This window comes from Electrona antarctica (genome assembly GCF_951216825.1).
Source record: "Electrona antarctica genome assembly, chromosome: 22".
Taxonomy (NCBI): domain Eukaryota; kingdom Metazoa; phylum Chordata; class Actinopteri; order Myctophiformes; family Myctophidae; genus Electrona; species Electrona antarctica.
The window spans coordinates 14,259,871-14,281,902 of NC_136805.1; the positions used below are offsets into that span (position 1 = coordinate 14,259,871).

A 22,032-nucleotide genomic window follows, 5' to 3' on the forward strand; every position below is an offset into this window, starting at 1 on the left:
ACTAAAACCATTTTCATTCACCATGTGAGTTAAAATGTTAATTTATAATGACGTGTCCAAAATAGGTACAGGACAGGACAGACAGACAGACAGTGTGACAGACTGACAGCATAATGACAGACAGACAGACAGACAGACAGACAGTGTGACAGACTGACAGCATAATGAGATGAAGACAGACAGACAGTGACAGACTGACCAGCATGCTCTGATCCTGAGCTTTGTTCGCCATGGCGTCGTCCTTATCCGCGCGGGGCTTCAGGGCCTGCTGCTTCACCCCATTGGTCAACTTGGTCTTGGGGGCGTGGTCGTTGACGTTAGCGACAGGTTCTGCGCCGCCGGAGCCCGCCTCCTGCTTCCTGGGCTTGGCCGGTGGGAGGGGCTTGTCCTCCTCGCCTTTTGTGAACCTCTCGTACGGCAAGATGAGCCTGGGGGCGGGGTCAACAGGGAAATCAACGCATTACTATGCAGCTGCACCATTGTTTGCTTTCTTTGGCCTTGGACCACCATAAACACACACACACACACACACACACACACACACACACACACACAGTCACACACACACAACCGTCTTTTTTTTCTTTATGGCTCTCCTCCAGACTGGGAGTTCAACGCTAACCATAAATTCCTATAGCGATGTTTGCTTATTATCAAAAGCTGATGAATCCTATGAATCATTCATGTAATATACATACACACATACAGTAGAGTAGATGCAAGGACTAAAGTTTCATAGAGACATTGGTATTTTCTGCAGTACTACTGTTCATTAATAATGTGGGAGTATTTTTACTGTCAGTATAACCTCCCTCTTTCTATCTCTCTCCCTCTCTCTCCTCCTCCACACGTCTCCCACATATTTCTCTTGTCCGTATCCACCCCCCTCTCTTTCCCCTCACCTCTGTCTGTCTGTCTGTCTGTCTGTCTGTCTGTCTGTCTGTCTGTCTGTCTGTCTGTCTGTCTGTCTCTCTCTCTCTGTGTAGTTAGCTGAGGTTTTGGCTATTTCTCAGTTGTGTTGGACGGTGGCCCAGTGGGGACATTCATCTAAGGACCCCATTATCCTCACAATTTAAACATTTGAAAATATGCTAAAACCAAACACTGTACACCCCCCTCCCTCCTCTCTCTCTCTCTCTCCCCCCTCACTTGTTCACTTTCTCTCTTGCATTTTCTCATTCTGTCATCCCCCAATTCCTCTTTTCATCCCCTCCATTACTCTCACTTGTTTTTTTCCCCCTGATCCCCAGATGTGTGCGTGTGCGTGTGCGTGTGCGTGTGCGCGCGCGTGTGTAAATGTGTAAACTGCACATAATATAATGATGAAATATTTCCAGTCGGCTTAAAAATAGCCAACAGTAGAAACATGCACGCACACGCACGCACACACACACACAGCGCTCAGGATGTTGTATAATTGGCGTCAGATGTGGCAGATCTGAGATCGTAGAGTTTGTATTTCTCAGAGGCTTGTGAGCTGCATTAAATTATTAACACATAATAGTCAGAAACATGGGAATGATGAGACTCAGTGCTGGACACTAACTAAGTACATTTACTTAGTTTAGTACTGTATTTAAGTACTTACATTGGAGTTTTTTTTGTTTTTTTTTGTTTCTTTTGCAAGCACATGACTTTCACTCCGCTAAAATTTCAAATTAAATAGAAATATTTTTGACTCCACTACATTTCCAGGAAAGGATTCGGGACACAAACTGAATTTACAACTTAAAGGACCACTTCACCACTTTTCAACCTATCTTCATATAATTGGTCCTCACTAATGTTCATGATAAAATAGTAAAAAAATCTACTGTCTGTGTCTCATAGGAGGGCTGTGACATCATCGTTGGGCAGATCTTTTTTTAAACAACATAAAAAAACCTGCAATTTCTATTAGCTTGCATTCCCCATCGATGATGTCACTGGTGGACGGGTTTCTGAATTGCCCACAGCCCTCTCATGAGACACAGACTGAGTAAAAATAAATTGTGCTATTTTATCATTAGTGAGGACCAATTCAATGAAGATAGGTTGAAAAGTGGTGAAGTGGTCCTTTAAGCCCTATTTCAAATATGAATACTTCATAATTAAATGAAGTATTCATATTTGACAGCCCAGTTTGTTTCTAGAGCCTGGAGTAGAAGACAATCCCAGCTCTTCAAGTAGGTACATGTGTCTCCTGTCATAGGCCTAATGGTGTATTTTATTTTATGGTATTTTATTTTATGTTGTATATTATGTAATCTGCCTCGTAAGGATCTGGAGTGTCAGTTTGGTATTCACTTGATCATTGTTTGCAAACCGTCATGTCGGTTTATTGTTATTGTTTATGTAAACTGTAAAAAGTGTCCTGTAAGTCCATATGGGCTGGGCTTCTTCAGAAGCATGACACTTAAATAAAGAATCAATCATCATCATCAATCATCAATCATCATCATATAGTGGAAATAGCTGATCTAGAGATTTTTACTATATTTCAACATTTCTGAAATTGTTTCTAAACATTTTTTATGTTCGAAATTTCAATACAGCAATGTATTGATATTAGAAAGAAAATGTACTTCATAATTTTTACTGTGGAATACTTGATTTGAGTATTTACTTTAGTATATACTCTATCTCTCTCTTTCTCTCTCTCTCTCTCTCTCTCTCTATCTCTCTCTCTCCTTCAGTTCGTTCAGTCCTCTCCTGTTTCTCTCTCAACATCTCCATGTATGGACAAAACAGCCCAGCTGACCCTTTTCATTTTAATGAAATAAAGACACCACACACTCACACACACGTGCACACGCACACGCACGCGCACACACACACACACACACACACACACACACACACACACACACACACACACACACACACACACACACACACACACACACACACACACACACACACACACACACACGCACAAAGACAGCACAGGAGATATTAGCATGCGTAACATTGTTCCTCTTAAAACAAATTAGCCCTGTGGTGCATTATATCTCAGAACACAAACATGCTTTTAAGAGTTCAGGAGGTTATGATAAGTTTTAATTTGCATTTTTTCGTTATTACGGTAGAGGAGAACAGCTGGGATGGGCAGATAGCCTGGCAGGAACGGCACGCAGCTCTGTATCGGCAAGACAGGCAGGCCATGAACAGGCTCACATACAGACCTACAGACAGACAGGCCATGAACAGGCTCACATACAGACAGACAGGTAGGTGCTGTAGGTAGGCAGACGGGCAGAGATCCCAGTAAACGGCATGAATGAACCCTATAGTGTGTACCAAAATCTCCTGGAGGGGGCGTCAACATAATGTGTCACGTGGTAGCGGCCGCCATACTTGTTGGCTTGTCTGGTTTGTTTACAGTGAGCGACTATCCAGTGTGCTTGTATACGTTCTTTTTTTAAACTGACCTCACAATGGTGCAGACTTGCTCAGTAAATAAGTGCCACAGCAGGTCACGTCGAGGGAATGAGCCAGAAAACGGAATTAGATGTTCATCTTTCCAGCATGGAGACAGCATCAATGAACCCAGATTGACGAGTTTACAAAAAGACGTAGAATGGCTTGGATCTCGGCTGTACGGCGCACAGGCGCAGAGACATAACGTTCAACAAAGTATCTAAGCACAGCCGTGTTTGTTCACAACATTTTCCTTGTCCTTGTAATGTATTTGGGCCCGACGTTCTTTCTATCCATCCTGGTGTTGGTTCACTATGTTGTCGCCAAGAACGAGCTCAATATTTACAAAAACATACCACCGTCACTCTATTCTGAGTGATGTGGGCTAGAATTGAATGCCCACGAGAGGGCCGTCCCTAGCTTTTCAGACGCCGCCCTCCTCTTGGTGATGTACACGTTTTCACACGCTATAGTCAACAAACAACTGGGAGTAGTCAAGTAAATATGAGTGCAAAGAAATCAGGTGCTACAAGTAACTAGCATAACAGGTAGACATCAAACCTACAGTAGCATATAAATAACCAGTAAGACACCCTGAGGGCGAGAAGCGACCTCGCGCTGAGGGCGAGCGGGGTCATGCTGAAACTACAGGTCTGGGAATGCCGGGTAGGGCAAAAAATATGTGCTAATTAGTAAGGCCAGGCAGGGCCTCGGGGACCAGCCCAGTTAGGGCCCAGGTAGGGCCGGGCCTTCATTTTCGGCCCTGTTGAGAACTCTAGTTTTCGCCGGCTGTCGGGCGCGGCTGCGCTAATAACTTTGGGGCAGGCCCATCTAGAGTTTGAATGGACAGGTATCAGTCAAAAGGGAGACATCGAAGAGGTAGGTGGGGAAGCATCAACATCTGGAATGTCAGAATAGGTCTGCTCCATATACTGTATGGAGATCTAAGGGTTTGAGGTTTGAGGTCAGATGTAGAGTTGCTGACTGATCAGATCATCAATGTCATGATCTTCATATATGGAGACGGCCATATATGGAGCGTGTCACGAGGAACCATATATGTAGGCGTGACGGACGGAATGACTGACGAACTGACTGACTGACAGACAGGTTTTTCAGGTTTTCAATAGTAATCTGCGACCTACGGTCGCAAAACAAACTATAGCATCTGCGGGCAAACAGTACAGTTGGAGGCCATCGATATTGTCCTTTTCTTTTTGCTGAGGTTTGCGTGATCTGCGCAAAAGGACCCATTTTGGGCGGGAACCCCTTTTGGTGTTTTAAACATTGTTATAATTTAGCTATTGAAAAATAGCAGATCTACAAGCTCATAGCGCGCCACCGAGTGGCGCGCTACGAGCTTGTAGGTCTGCTATTTTTGAAAAATCGTGAAAATATTTATTTCAGAAAACTGGAGGATTTAGAAGGATTTTTTTAAATGTTGAGGTCAGGCCTAAATGGGTCAAATGATAAGGGACAATATCAGTGGCACCCAACTGTACATCTATCTAAAGTCAACAACATACAGTACATCTGCATAGCATAACTAGCGTCTATGAAAATAGGCAACAAGTACAGTACTTTGTAGTACATTCTACACAGTATAAATGAGTGTTATGACCCAGCTGGTCAAATCAGAGGTACAGTAAACACGTTCCATCCTACTGTTTACATTTCTCTCTCTCTTTAAAGCACTTAAGCCCCTGTACATGTCAGTTGATGCGGTCCCCCAGGGGTCTCCACTTGGTCAACTCCGTTTTACGACATGGCTATAAGCTGTCTCTGTGAGAGATTCTCTCGTGAGTGGAGGTACCTCCGCTATATCTTTTTTTCCCCCCACATTATCGTCTCTGTCGGGGGTGGAGATCTCGTATGTCCAAAACTGATTCAAATTAAAAAATGTGTTAATTATTGGGAGTTAAAAAGAAGTAGCAGATCAACAAGCTTGACATGTTTTGAGCTTGCGGTCGTCGATACGTCGGATGAGAGAGAGAAGACTGATCTCACGGGCCGGCCACATGTAGTAAAAAAGTTTGAGTTTGTTGTGTCTCACTCTTCCACTGCCCCTTCACCTCCCTGTTCTCACCTCTTCCTCAGTACACCCCCCCCCCCCCACTCACACACCTTCCCTGTGTGTCCAGTGTGTTAGTGTGTTCTCTGTCTCAGTGCACGGTGCCAGCTCACCAGTGCATTCCTGAGGTAAATAGATCCTCTTTAATAAGAGACTTCAACCGGCTGTCCAGAAAACCACCCTGCGCACAGCTGAACCAACACACGCATGCACGCACACACACACGCGCGCACGCAGTTGAGAGTGCCACACTATGCATGCGTATACATGGCATGCACGTTGGTGCACGCACGTGCACGCACGCACACAAGGCAGCTGAAATGGTCCAGTCCGTCAGGGCACCGTCTCTCATCACTTCAGCACTTTAGACAGTCAACATTTAGACATTTAACTGTTTTCAACCCAACCATGAATTATGACGTGTAATTGACTGATTCCAGGGAGGAAATGACCACGAGCGTGCACAGTTTGTGTTGGCTTCACCTAGCCTTGCCCTTTTGAACCCAGAATGAATGTACTGTAACTGTACCACTGTGAAATATGGGGGGGGGGGGGGGGGAGAAACTGTACCGTAAGGGAAAACAAAGAAATGCTGCATTGTCACAAGAAGCTGCCTCTAGAGCAAGCTGTCAGGCAGAAACCTTGTATCTCCATATTTAAAATTATGGTAAAACTCAATGAAAAGTATTAACCCATTTTGGGGCGGGAACCCATTTTGGTGTTAGCATTATGTTATGCTTTAGCTATTGAAAAATAGCAGATCTACAAGCTCATAGCGCGCCACCGAGTGGCGCGCTACGAGCTTGTAGGTCTGCTATTTTAGAAAAATCGAAGAACGACTGACATAGAAACATAGCTTTTTCAGAAAACTGTCAGGATGTAGAAGACATTTTTAGAATCTGATCTCAGGTCAAAATGGGTTAACAAGCGCTTGGTTCATTTTTTTCCCCTTCTCACAGCTTTGGACACAAGATTTCCAAATAAATCTACCCACAGTGCCACTGGCTTAGCTGAGGTCAGGTGTTCAAAAATGAAGGGCGTGTATCGGAGAGGGCTGTGGCAGAAGCATGGAAGTGGGAGCTTATTTGTAGAGGTTTCTGTTATTTAACTTTGCTATTTCAGCTGTGTGTGTGTGTGTGTGTGTGTGTGTGTGTGTGTGTGTGTGTGTGTGTGTGTGTGTGTGTGTGTGTGTGTGTGTGTGTGTGTGTGTGTGTGTGTGTGTGTGTGTGTGTGTGTGTGTGTGTGTGTGTGTGTGTGTGTGTGTGGTGTGCGTGCGTGCCACGTTTTGTTTACTTATGTCGCTAAAATGTTCACATAAGCACAAGTGTGTGTGTGTGTGTGTGTGTGTGTTACTGTACTTGTGACTGTGAGGACCATTATGTCCCCACAAGTATAGTCAAATATTGTAGACATTATGAGGGACAGTTTTCCTGGTAGCCTGAGCTGCTGTTTTCGGCTTTCGAGTTAGTTATAAATGGCAGCAAAAAAATAAATTGCCATTCATAAATTAACCATCCGAAATTAGTGATGTCCTCTCAAGTATAGTAACATAAAAGAGTGTGTGTGTGTGTGCGCCCGTGCATGCGTGCGTGCGCGCGCACGTGCTACGTTTTATTTACTTATGTCGCTGAAATCCCATTGAAAAAGACCTTGTGTTCACATAAGCACTTCACAAGCTGATAAGCTGAGGAGTAATATTTACTCATTTGACGATGGCTAAGGAAACATGCATTGTACGATGGCCCCTAATACGAACTGCTAACAACAACACCCAGGCAGTTTCTCTCCTCTACCACAGCAAAGATACAATCATTGCTGTTGGCTGGAAACCTTGAAGTTGAAATATCAAGATAGAAGGTTTATGCCCGTCAGTATTGCATACAGTATTGACTGAGTTTTCTTTGGCGTTTGAAGAGAGTGTAAACTGTAACGGTACCGTACTGTAATGCTCACCTTACAGTATACTACAATGTACAAGTTCACAATGACACATTGTGAGCTTGGACATGATGGGGCAGGCTGTTTTCGTCGAGCAACACTGTTGTATGCTTAAACTAGTGTTTTTGAGGCCTGGGCACCTTTGCCGGTAGTCCAAGTCTGGCAGTGTGCCGCGGGTTCGACTCCCCATCCCGACGGTCTTTTCTGCATGCCACTTGCATGTCATCTCTCTCACCATTTCCTGTCAGCCTACTGTCTGAAAAAATTAAATAAAAGGCGAAAGCCACAACAACAAAAAAGAAAACAAAAAAGCTAAAAGAAAAGCTGTCCCCAGTGTTGTTGTGCCGGTACAGTGGAAACTAAGTATACTAAGAACAGTCAGGTACTGGAATTAAAGGACCACTTCACCACTTTTCAACTTCTCTTCCTATAATTGGTTAATTGGTTAACTAATGTTCATGATAAAATACCACCATTTTTTCCTACTCAGTCTGTGTCTCATAGGAAGGCTGTGGGCAGTTCAGAAACCCGTCCACCAGTGACATCATCGATGGTGAATCCAAGCTAATAGAAACGGCAGGCTTTCTTTTTCTGAAAAGTTGCAATGCAAAAGTTGAAGCCATCGTTCTCACGATAATACAAATCTAAATATATTTTAAAACAAATCTTGTTTAAAACAAAATCTGCCTAATGATGATGTCACTGGTGGACGGGTGTCCGAACTGCCCAAAGCCCTCCTATGAGACACAGACTGAGTAGGAAAAAATGGTGGTTTTTTATCATGAACATTAGTGAGGACAAATTATATGAAGACATGTTGAAAAATGGTGAAGTGGTCCTTTAAATATGACTTTGAGGTACTTTTTTACACTACAGGGACAATTTTATTCCACTACAATTATTTTTAAGTTTTTGTTACTTTGCAGATTTGGAATATTATAATATTACAAAACAAAAATTGCCGACTTACAAGTTCACAATGGCTCATAATGTGGCATTGTGATGCATTTTGAGATTGTAGATCTGTTATTTATTTTAAAGAATTTGAGAACATTTACCTAAGTAATGCCAATACTTTTGTACTTTTACTTAAGAAAGATTATACAGGACTTTAACTTAGTTGAAAGAGAATATTCTCTTTTTTTGGGTATTACTACTTTATGTAAAGATATCGGTGTACGTCTTCCAGCCAGTGGTAAAGTGAGCCTGTGCGATCACATATAACTTTGCTGGACAAAGACACCACTACTCTGCTGGCAGAGCTAAAGTGCTGATGCAAGGAAAACAAAATGACACCTTGGGATTTGGGTTTTTCTCTCCTTTTCTTTTGTTTTGTTAGCGGATATGCTGCTGTTATCGTGATGAGAGCGTATAGGGTGACAGGGACACAAGGACGGAGAGGAGGAGGAGGATTGACACGTAGGTGTATGCATTCATACTCTGTGGGCAGTAGGGCATTAAGCAACTAGTCGACTAGTTTACTAGTCGACTAGTAAATCCACTAGTCGACCTTGTTGGTACTAGTTGACTAGTTGATAAGAAAAAAAAAGGGAAAAAAAGTTTATTTTTTATTTTTCCCCCCGATTTTGTAGGCCTCAAGATCAGGTAGATTATAGTTATAGTCACCATGTACACAGTTTTTCAATGTACAAATATTTATTTCCCAAAAAAAAAAATATATATATTTTATTTTTTACATAATAGGTAGTTAAACAACTAGTCGACTAGTAAACTAGGCAACTAGTCAACTAGTAAAAATGACTAGAAGTGAATGCCCTAGTGGGCAGCACTCAGCTGGGTGAAAATGAACACTGAAGTCCCCCTCATGGGATATGATAGGTTTAAAACAAAATTAAGAAAAGAAAAATACTGAATTCACACATAATGTGTCATATGCCATACTCATATGTATATACCTACAGTATGTCAATATGCATGATTCATATCCCATGACAGTACTGCATAATTTATGACACATACATAGGCATCATATACAGTATGATGACATACTGCATATGACCAAAAGATGTAGTATATGACATAATGAGAGCTGTATGACAGGAGCCGGTATTGGTGAGGCATACAAATAACGTGCTATAGGTGCTTCAAAGGGCTCAGGGATAATGCCATGGTGTTCAGTGCATGCTGCTCTCTTACACAAACACAAACGTAGCCTACATACAGTTAGCTGTTTGCTATTCATACATGGAAAAACAAAAGGTATGGATTGTGCACATTAACCCATTTTGGGGGGGAACCCCTTTTGGTGTTTAAACATTGTTATAATTTAGCTATTGAAAAATAGCTATTTTAAAAAAATCGAAGAACGACTGACATAGAAACATAGCTTTTTCAGAAAACTGTCAGGATGTAGAAGACATTTTTTTGAATCTGATCTCAGGTCAAAATGGGCTAATCACAGTATAGGCAGTATACAGTAGAACGGAACAGTGGTTACAATGGAGAAACCTTCCTAATAGTTTTCTGGAGAAGTCCTGTGTTTATGCGGTGCCAAGAATAGTTATTAATAAACCTGGTCTCTAAACTACCTCCCCCTGGCCAGCCTGATGGAGGGGAAAGGAACTGGTTGGAATAACGTGTTCCTTCCACGCGCTACGTCCAACCAGGTATACTCCCCCCCCCCCCCCCCCCCCCCCCCCCCCCCCGTTGCTCTCCCCGGGCTGGCAGAGGGAGTGTAGCGCCCAGGATTACATTGGACTGGGTGAAAAAAATGGGGTTACAAAATCGTGGGATAAAAATTATAATAATTTAAAAAAAAAGAATATTCTTTTTTGTCTTTTTTTAAAATTATTATTATTATTTACTTTTCACCTATAATCATGTGCCCAAAATAGGTCAACTATTGTTTTATAATCAATTAAATCGATTAGTTTGATTAACTGTTGGATATAATTCTGCTGCTGCTTACAGTTTGCTGTAGCTCCATTGTCCAGATTTACATTATAAAACTGTTGTTCCGAATATCTGCCACTAGGGGTCAGACTAGCTTCTAGTAGTCGGGGGAAACAAGCAGTACAGGCAGTATTACAGCAGCACCATAATTACTGTAACAGCAGAATGGGCAGCAGGGTAACATGTTTAGTTTTCTGTCATCTGTAATGGACACAGGTCTGATTCCTGCAACAACTACAGTGTCCAGCAACGGCCATGTTTCTGCTCAAATGTGTGTCCTTACGCAAGACACTGACTGCTTGCACAGTACAGCTTAGTATTTTGTTTTAAGAAAGCTGGCTGTAGGTCAATATTTATTGACTTTAACCCAGGTGCAGAATGATTTCGGCATCATTTTGATTTAGGGTGGAGGTTTAACAGGCCTGTACCTACATACAGTACGTCTATTAGTTCTGTCTGAGGTATCAAGACTGATGATGCTGTATTTCTGCTCTCAGACCAACTTAACGTCTACCTATGGCCCATTTTGGGTCCCAAATCCAATCCATAGTTTTAAGAACCAACTGTCTTAAAGGACCACTTCACCACTTTTCAACGTATCTTCCTATAATTGGTCCTAACTAATGTTCATGATAAAATACCACCATTTTTTCCTACTCAGTCTGTGTCTCATAGGAAGGCTGTGGGCAGTTCAGAAACCCGTCCACAGTGACATCATCGATGGTGAATCCAAGCTAATAGAAACGGCAGGCTTTCTTTTCCTGAAAAGTTGCAATGCAAAAGTTGAAGCCATCGTTCTCACGATAATAAAAATCGAAATATATTTTAAAACAAATCTTGTTTAAAAAAGAATTTGCCTAATGATGATGTCACTGGTGGACGGGTGTCCGAACTGCCCAAAGCCCTCCTATGAGACACAGACTGAGTAGGAAAAAAATGGTGCTGTTTTATCATGAACATTAGTGAGGACCAATTATATGAAGAGATGTTGAAAAGTGGTGAAGTGGTCCTTTAAGGGAACGAAGGACAATATAATCAATATTCATGATAAATAATGAATCATCTGTGTTTGGTCCTTTTTGGAAAGCAGGCTGTCGCCAAGATTACAAGTCTATCCTTTGACGAGTCTATTCATAGATCTCGGTTTTTAATCCTGCATACAGTAAATTGACTCATATTCATTCATATCAGTCCAATTCAGATTAAAACAGCTTTAGTGGCATGGCGCATAAAAGTAAACATTTGTGTTATGTGAGCAAGGTATAAAAAGGTAACCAAAACAAGAGAGTTTTTTATTTTATAATTTTTTTATCCCACGATTTTGTAACCCATTTTTCACCCCCGTGTCAATTATCTAATGTGATCCTGGGCTCTACACACCCTCCGCCAACCTGGGGAGAGCAACGGACTTGAACTCATGCTTCCTTCATGCATGAGTGTCCAAGTCGCTCCTTTACACCTGACAGGGGGGAGTTTCCCTGGTTGGACGTAGCGCGTGGAAGGAACACGTTATTCCAACCAGTTCCTTTCCGCCCCAGCTGGCCAGGGGGAGGCAGTTTACAAGAGAGTTTTGTTTGACCAAAATGCAATACATTATGGCTTAGATTCTTCCATTTGAATACAAATTATTGACATTGTTGAGAATGGAGTAGCATCTGCTATGGTAGTAATAATAATAATAATAATACGGAAGTATGGATATTGTCACTGAAGATTTTTAATGGTTGTTTTTAGGATTGATTTTAAAATTATTTTACTTGTTTATAAAGCTCTCAATGGTCTCGCACCTTCCTACCTACACAACTGCCTGCCGAAATATGTCCCAAACCGCCCCCTAAGGTCTTCCACTGGCCTGCTCGCTTTGCCTAAAAAAATGGCAACTAAAAAATACGGGGAAGCAGCTTTTTGCTTCTACGGGCCGACGGCGTGGAACAAACTCCCACTGTACCTTCGACAGGCAGCCTCTGTAGACATTTTTAAAGCTCAGCTCAAGACCCACTTCTACACCCTTGCTTTTAATTGATTTATTTGTCTTTTAAAAAAAATGTTATTCATGTCCTCACTGTATTGTTTATGCCCTGCCTTTCTTTTCTTTTTTGTGTAAAGCACTTTGAGCTGCATTTCATGTCATGAAAGGTGCTATACAAATAAAGTTTTATTATTATTATTTATTATTATTAATGTAGAGGGAAAAGGGGGCCTCCAGTCAAATAAGTATATAAGTGGTTAATGAAGCAACATTTTTGCAGAATGGATTATCCATCACATGCTGGTTATGCCGTCATGATAATCAGAGACTGTAAATACTTGGTGCTTAGATCATTTTGACACACAAGCAGCTGCTGTTTCTTCTGAAAATGTTCTGGAATCGCTTACCCGACTGTCTTAAAATAGACAGAAGGTGCTGTGGTGCACCCAAATAAGACATAAGAGCAGTGTATTGGAGAGGAGAGGTTTGTATTGGAGAGGGTGAGAAAGGAGAGGTTACTAGGTGGTTGCTAAGTGGTTGAGTGGTCACCAAGTGTATGGTAGCTCTTAAACTCTTGTCCTAATGACAAGGATATTTGGACACCGCACGCACGCATGCACGCGCGCACGCACACATGCACTCACGCACGCACACACACTTTCACTCAGATGTACACATTATGCAAATAATCATGTGTGTGAGAGAGAGAGAGAGAGAGAGAGAGAAAAAGCTCTTGAGACCATATATTACCTCATTCTTTCCGCCGGGTGAAAACCCATTAACTTGGAGTCGCCAAGTTAAATGACTAAACTTGTTGAACAATAATAATGTGTTTGAGAGAGCGCTCTGTGTCCTGGAACTCGGACAACGTTCCAAAAATATTTCTCTCTTCTTTCTGCAAACGGTTTCTTTTTTTTTTTATGGAAGGAGGGATTTTCTCATTTCTAATTGGCTGTAAATGAAGGCTGAATTCTTCCGTAATTATTTTAAAGACGATGAATTAAGGGCTGTGTGAGCTCTGTCCACGCCAAGTGCCTTGGAACGATTACTTATGTTTCAACACACTTCTCTCTCTCTCTCTCTCCCTCCTTCCGTCCTCCCTGCATACATTTCTTTCTCCCCCTTTATGTCTTTTTTTTCTTGTTCTTGGCTTTCTCTTGCCTTCCTCTCCGCTACAATTCAATTATCAATGTCCTCTTTCGCTTATTCTTCCTTCTGTCCTTCCTTTCCTCTCCAGTGTGTGTCTGTCTCTTCCTTGGCAACCCTATACCAACACAGTCCAAGACTCCACGCAGTCCACACACAGTCCATCTGCTGTCCATCCCCAGTAGCAACAAACCAATAATAACAACTACTGACCACAAGTATTCAACCCCGGTACTTAGTAGAGACTCCCTTCAGTCAAATTTGTACTGAATATGTATTAAAATAATAATACATATTCAAAAGTACATTTTCCTTTTAATGTCAATGCATTGCTGTATTACATTTAGACATGCCCTTTCATAGAAATGTAGCAGTCAAAACTAAAGTACAATATTTGTTTTGACTTGAATGGAATAAATGTCATATAGTAAGTACACTATACCTTAGTACAGTATTCAAGTAAATGTACTTGACTTGTAACTGTCCACCACTGCCAACAGTCCTGGACATGACGCCAGACGCCAGTATGTCGCAGGAACTTACCCCAATCCAACCCTTGATGCTGAGTGCCAAGCATAGAGGCATTTTAATAGTCTTTCTTTGGTATGACTCGACCAGGGATTGACCCCAGCCTCCCAATCTCATGTCGGATACTATAATCACAAGGCCACTGAGCTGGTGCTGACTAAAACTACAATACTGACTAAACAGGTAGTTAATTGGCAGAAACCATTCTGCTAGTTAGTTGAATATTTATACTCATAGTAATCAGTACACACTTCTAACACTGAGAGTGTACAAATACAAGCAAATTGAGCCATAAGGGTCCATTTGATGACATGTGTACTGTACACTCTCAAAGTTACAAATTGCTCAAGTTTTATATATTAGCGTCAAGCCAGCATACAGTTGGAGGCCATCGATATTGTCCTTTTCTTTTTGCTGAGGTTTGTGTGATCTTGCAAAAGGACAGTTAACCCATTTTGGGCGGGAACCCCTTTTGGTGTTTTAAACATTGTTATAATTTAGCTATTGAAAAATAGCAGATCTACAAGCTCATAGCGCGCCACCGAGTGGCGCGCTACGAGCTTGTAGGTCTGCTATTTTTGAAAAATCGTGAAAATATTTATTTCAGAAAACTGGAGGATTTAGAAGGATTTTTTTAAATTTTGAGGTCAGGCCTAAATGGGTCAAATGATAAGGGACAATATCGGTGGCACCCAACTGTATCTACATTTTGCCTGTTGTCAATTTCACTTTTTCAAACTGGCTTGCTTTGCTGCCTCCCACAAGACTTCTCCCATTATGCTCTTTGGCAGGAGATGGAAGGGAAAACTGGCAAACCCGCAGCGATAGCTGAGACTGCTCTATTGGATTTACAGTAATAACAACATGAGAAGGCATCCCTAATGGCTCAGAGAAATTATGTACTACGAGGTACTGTATATACTGTTGCTCTTGAGCAGGTAAACAAACTGCACAATATAGTCTACTATATATATATATATATATACAATGTGGATTGAGGCATTGTAGATGGAAAATATAGATCTTTCGCAATGACAACAATTGACAAACAGCACTAAATCAATCTACAGCATATGACCGCGTAGGCATTAAGGAACAAAAGCTTATACTGACAAAAGTACTATTGGGCATAATTATTGGCACCATTCCAAGCTGCAGTAATGTTGCTTAGCTTATCGTCCCAGGCAGCACTGCTGTATGACCTTGAAAGAGGAAAGAGTTTTCACCAGGAGTTACAACATATAACATACTGTCAAGTACAGCATGCAAACGTTCAGAGGAAATACTAGGTTTTGTACCTTTTTTGTGCCTCGTGAAATGGGTCCTTGAGGGTTAATATAGCATCAAAATCAGTGGTTTAATGGTTTAACCACTTTAAACCATTAGCCGTTGTGAGGCGATCTACAAGCTCAGAACGCATTACGATGCCTTTTGTGAGATTGTAGATCGGCTATTTAAAAAAAAAAAAAGTCTTGACAAAAATGTTAATATATGGAATATTTTTTGAAACATTTTAACAACACAAATCTTCATGGGGGTCTCTGGCACAAGAGACCCTATTCTGCTGAGGGGTCATATTCATTTGAGAGTTCGTGACATTAAATAGTTGTAGAGCCACTGCCAATACACAGTGAAATGCAGTGTCAATTCCTTAGAGTATATATGAATAGAGACGGCACCCGGAGGAAACCCTGAGGCGCAATGGACATAGTGGCCGAATTTGGTATTGCAGTGTGGGCCCAAACACATGAACGCGCTGGTCCGTTGACTATCATTGCGCACGTTCATGATGACACGTGAACGCGGTTTCAGTGCAATGGCAGCGCGTTCATATGTTTGGCCCAATCAATCCCAGAATGCACTCTGTTCCTACAAGGAAGGAGGAGTGAAATCGCCTCATGCGCTTTTGAGCAACTTAAAGGAGCATTCAGTGATTTGGGTGATTTGGAAAAAAACCCGGTCCACCCGGTAACAAGATGTGCACATGCACACGCTCTACAGTGGGGGAAGTACAACAGACCAACAGCACGCGCACCAATGCCAGCCACACTCGATCATGATTGGAGGAAGGCACCTCTCATCCTGATTGGATGAAAGCTTTGCCACCCAAAGCCCAAACCGAAACTAGGGTTTTTTGACCCCAGGGGCTCACTGGGGACAGGGAGGAACTCCTTATATGGTCACCACACTTTATAGTAGGGAGGATTACCCAAAAAATAAGAAATAATAAGTGATAGTTGAATTAAGTGAAATCACTGAATGCACCTTTAATGCAAGTGGATGGGAGGAGAACTCGGGTGAAGTCTCTTCATATATACTCTAAGGTTAATTCACCTCAGGCAGTGTAAAATATATATATATATATTTTTACAGATGTTAGTGAGAGGCAAAATACGTAATTCATATTGGCTCTCAGCTTGTTGCCCTTGAAGGAATGCAAGCCTTCGTGTCTCTGTAGTTAACAGTGATATAGAGAGACAGCGGATCAAGGTGAATCTTGACCTTAGTAAATATTTAACCAGGTCAGACCGTCTCTGTGGGGCTGTGGGAGGATGACTCACTGAAAACATCTTAGTTAGGACTCTTAGAATGCCGCTGCAATAACATTACCTACACTAAAGTATTTCTTCCCTAAGTCGCAGGAAAGGTAAAATAAAAATGTATCATGTGATTAAGAGGTATTTATTTAAGTAACATTTTGGATAGATTACTTTTACTTAATCCACCGCTGTTTCAAGCAATGGCCTCTATTGGTGTTTATCTCACCATGAGATGAATCTATTTAACTTTTTAAGACGAGCCCAGAAAAGAACATTAGTGCTCTCCACTATTCAGTGTGCCAGTCCATAGGAGTAGAGGGAATTACTGGCGGGCTGTTGATCTGCATGGACTCTCTGTAAAACATAAAAACAAAACAATGACAGCTCGCTCGTTATGAAATATGCAACACAACTCAGAAGCCACGATGGCAGCTCTAGGACCTTTTGTTTGCTATCACGCTCTCTCTCTTTATATAATGTATATGCAAATGTGCAGTAATAAACAATTAGATCAATCAAAAATCCAATTAGTTTTCAGTGTCATCATTGAACGCCCACACTGTCACCTGAATAATAACCAACATACGGGCGCGCACATACACACAGACACGTGCGCACTGCGCACGCACGCACATACTACACACTCCCAGAATATAAAACCACAAACACGAAATAACCTTCAATTAAGGTCATGACACACCGCAAGCATTTTGTTTTGTGATTAATTCGACCAGAAAATTATATATTTTTGAAGTGTTCTTTGTGTCATGAATACAGGTATATTCACACAGAATGTGAATTTTACGTGGCGATAATGCAAAGTAACTCTCACTCGAAAACGTTTTTCACTGCAAATAAACCCTGTTCAACTACTATGACTTATTTTTGGATAGTTTATTCATCACACTCCCAGTGTGTAAAGACCTTTACACCATTATAACAGTGACTGAATTTAATTATCAGCTTGTTAACCCCAGAGAAACAAAATAAATAGACATTATAGTGTTTCTTCAAACAAAGAACTCTGGCCCGTCTCCACGCACGCACGCACGCACGCACGCACGCACGCACGCACGCACGCACGCACGCACATAACCACAACTGACACATAATGAAAATTTCTTCATACAACTGACGGAAACGAAGATCCTGTACTTCTGTGAGTGTGTGTGTGTGTGTGTGTGTGTGTGTGTGTGTGTCATTTACAAATGGAACACTTCCAGCAGACATTGTCCTTCTCTGAATCAATTGGCATATGGGTTGACTCACTGTACTGTAGCTGTCTGTCTGGCTCAGGGATACTTCAGCAGGACAACTAATCGCTGCTGTCGGGTGGAAACCTTATATGTCCAAAGCATTCCTTTCTTCTTATTAAAAAAACACATTTTTAAATTAGCGGAAATTGCAGATTTACTAAACTCCCAACGTGTCACATTGCGATGCATTGTGAGCTTGTAGATCTGCTATTTTCACTACACTCTTGTGGATGGACATCAACGAAACATTGGCTGTTCTGAAGGTCTAACCACTTGTCTTAAACCCTTTACACACATTGTTGAACTGAGTCCCCCAGGGGTCTACACTAGGCCTCAGGTTTTTCCCTCTAAACCAAATATCTGTGCTGAAAATAGAAGATCTACAGCTTGTAGCTTCGCTCTCTTCGCCGATTGTTCACCCCAGATATAGGGACGCTATAAGTGAACTTGTTCATGTTTATTCAACCTTCAGCATGATCACAGGTTAAAAAAGTCAGGTGTCATTAAAAACACTGACTTATTTTGCTGATTACAATATAACACTTGTAACCCTTTGGTTAAAGGAGTTTACACGGTAAGTTTAAGTGGTCAGATGGGTGGGCCGCGAATGCTTTTGAGGTTTTCAAGTGGGCCCTGATGCCACTGTTTATTATGGTAAATGGTGCATTTATATAGCGCCTTTATCCAAGGGCGCTTTACATAGATTTACATTACATTCACCCATTCACACACCGATTGCGGCGGAAGCCATGCAAGGTACCAACCAGCACATCGGGAGCAATTTGGGGTTCAGTGTCTTGCCCAAGGACACTTCGACATGTAGACAGGAGGAGCCGGGATTCGAACCGCCGACCCATGGATCATTGGACGACCTGCTCTACCTCCTGAGCCACAGTCGCCCCACCATTATGATTTTGTAACGTTGCTGCTGTTGTCACATAATCTCTCTGTCCCTCCCTCGTTCTCTTGTGTGACATTTAACCAGAGGAGATATCAATAGGATAACAACCAGGGATTAGCAGTGATATCAAATTAGCTTGAAAGGCAACAACAGGAAGATACCCCGTGTTAACATGTAGTCCGATAATCACTGCAAAGCCATGCTGTTGGGTAAAAATAGAAGCCACAAGGGAAATTAAGAGGTGCCGCTATCTATCTCTGTGCTCATCAGTGTTATTATCCAACTGATTATAGTGGATTCTCAACCCAGATTGTCTTATATACTCAAATGACTCAACATACTGTACAGTGTAGCCTACACCAGTGGTTCTCAAAGTGGGGTCCTTGACAGGGTCCCAGGGGGTCCCCGGCAGAATCAGTATAACCACTTTAACCATACATTACTGTATATACATCATTAGCTACTGTATTTAAAAGTAACCGATCTCCAAGCTTACATCGATCACGACGCCTTGTGAGCTTGTGGAAAATATAATAAACAAATATAGTGTTTGAACCAATTCTAACAACACAAATCCTGTATGAGGGTCTCTGGCACAAAATATTTTCGGATGGCGGTCCGTGGCCAATATTAATTTGGGAGTCTTTGATATTATGTTTATTTTTTTTAGAACCACTGCTGTACACTGAGTGAATTCTGGGAAGTGGAAAGTATACGTTGGCTCAAATGACATGAAAACATGGCTTTGTGAAAGGCAAGGTCTTAAATCCAAAAGATTTGGCTTAGTTACAGTACAGCACCCAGCTAAATCCTGAGAGTTAATTAAACTCTGAAAGAGTACAAATGCACCTCTAAGGGTGCGTGAAGTGATCAAGGGCTGTTGCAGTATATTCCGCAACACAGTAAAACCCTTGGTGTTAATTTAACTATTTGTAACTCTGAGAGTGTACACAAATGGATGAATTAACAGTGAGGATTTGACTGTGTAGCTGCCAAGCAGGAAATCATAAAGATGAAATGTTAAGGGCCTGACATTTAACAGTTTAACATTGTCAGGTTGTGTTGGTTGTTAGTTTTTAATATCGGTTAAATGCAGGCCGCTTCAGCCAGGTACTTTTCTTTCCACTGTTCCCAGCAGCCTATATACAGCTGAGGGCCATCAGGGATAAACACGTATTATTAAGCCCTCAGGAGGAATGAGAAGCTAACGCACGCAGCACGCACGTGCAGTCTGTCGGTAAGGGTGGATTTGTCAAGCTTAACCCAGTGCAGTGCAGTGTGTGTGTGTGTGTGTGTGTGTGTGACAGTGGACCATTTTGAAGATGCGTGCGCATCCACTTGCACTCTATGTGCTGCTTTCAATGGCCTGTATCTCCAAATCGGCGCAATGAATGTCGTTTCTGGTGAAAACTAGGTTTTTCAACGGCCGACAGAAGCCTGCGCTGTGATACTTGGCTGCAGTCGGCTTTTTTCTGCACCGAGCGAGAGAACAACAACCGGTCAAGACACCACACACAGAATTACTTCATCCTAACATCCGGTTACGGATATTTGGCTCTTCAAAGTAAGGGTTGAAAGGGGAAAAACCTTGGCAATGCGCGATAAATAGATTAATTAATCCTGGCGGTCTTAATATGTCTCCCACCCTCTTGTTTTTTCTAAAATATTTTCAATACTAGTTAGTTAGTACAAAAGAATGGGTGTCAAGCGTTGCACCAGTCTACTTCCCCCACTACTCCTGACGGTTGGTGGCTATGTTCAAGTCTTGCATACTGTACCACAGTGGTGGAAAGTAACCAAGTACACCCTTTTGGTGTTTTAACTAAGCATTGTTATACTTTAGCTATTGAAAAATAGCAGATCTACAAGTTCATAGCGCGCCACCGAGTGGCGCGCTACGAGCTTGTAGGTCTGCTATTTTTTTTAAATCGTGAAAATGCGGCACAAAAATTTGAATATATATTCTTTCAGAAGACTTTTTTTCAGGCCTAAATGGGTTAAAGGAGCACTTCACCCATTTTCAACCTATCTTCACATAATTGGTCCTCACCAGCGACGAATAGTTTTCATAATCCTCATGGGGGCCCGTGCCGCCAGACATGGATGGTTAGAGCGGCGCGATTACATACAAAGTCAATGCAAGACGAGAATTGCGCGAACGGGCGCGACCTGATGCGGCACAAACGGGACGAACCGAGGCGAATATATATTCAGGTCCAATTCCTCATGGGGGCCGAGATCCCTGGTCCAATTCCTCATGGGGGCCCTGATCCCTGGTCCAATTCCTCATGGGGGCCCTGGCCCCCCGGCCCCCACAGACTCTACGTCACTGGTCCTCACCAATGTTCATTATAAGATGGCACCATTCTGTCTACTCACTCTGAAATAGAAGCCATTGTTCTGGCATGAATACAGAATGAAACCACTGACTGTACAGTTTACAGTATGCAACAGCAGCTTGCATTAGTGCAGGTGAATGCATGCAGCAGCATCAAAGCATCAGTGTCTGCCGTCAGTCAATGCTGCGCTTGCGTTTAGGCACAGTCTCCATGATGTCATCTCCCTCGTGAAGGCTTTCTCAAAGTCCTTCTTCTCCACTGTCCACAGCAGCAATTTCATAATTTATAGACCCGTCTGCACATGATGCAAAGCATCGACGCAAAAGGGATTCTTATATTTTGACAGTGTTTTTGAAACGTCGAAACCCACTAGCTACTGCAAAGTATAGTGAGTGCAGAGCGGCAGTGGCAGTTATCCATCTCTTGTACTGTTTACTATATTACTGTATGTTTCTCCCAGCGAGTTCCTGGACCTATTTTATTCATGATTACAACAACAAGGGGGGGGGGGCACGGTGGCACAGTCGATGGCGCTGTACCCTCACAAAAAACATGCAGTAATCCTGGTTGGAATAACGTGTTCCTTCTTCCACGCACTACGTCCAACCAGGGAAACTCCCCCCTGTCAGGTGTAAAGGAGCGACTTGGACACTCATGAATGAAGGAAGCATGAGTTCAAGTCCGTTGCTCTCCCCAGATTGGCGGAGGGTGTGTAGAGCCCAGGATCACATTAGATAATTGACACAGGGGTGAAAAATGGGTTACAAAATCGTGGGATAAAAATGTAATTAAAAAATAAATGTATACAAGGTCATTTTGATACCGGACTATCAAAGCTGACGGACAAGACTATCTATAAGAAAACACAGCAAGACATTGCTGGATCATTCAGAAAAGGTGCCCATGTCATCATTGCTGCCAAGATTTTTTTAATTATACAGTTGAATGCAGGTTTGCAAACCTCATGGGCCATGAAATGTTCACATTACTGCTCAAATGACTACCGGTATGTCAGTCCGCAGTCCAAGTGAG

The 22,032-nt window shown here is 42.1% G+C and overlaps 1 protein-coding gene across 1 annotated transcript in view; it reads right to left on the reverse strand.

The window, feature by feature from the left end:
- The window catches only part of arid5b (AT-rich interaction domain 5B), a gene marked incomplete at its 3' end in the record, with an annotated part of 150,894 nt that overhangs the window by 8,459 nt on the left and 120,403 nt on the right, over window positions 1–22,032 (reverse strand). The window contains exon 9 of the mRNA XM_079492231.1: window positions 200–428. Coding sequence (XP_079348357.1) covers window positions 200–428 — 229 coding nt within the window. The remainder of the gene's footprint in view (window positions 1–199; window positions 429–22,032) is intronic.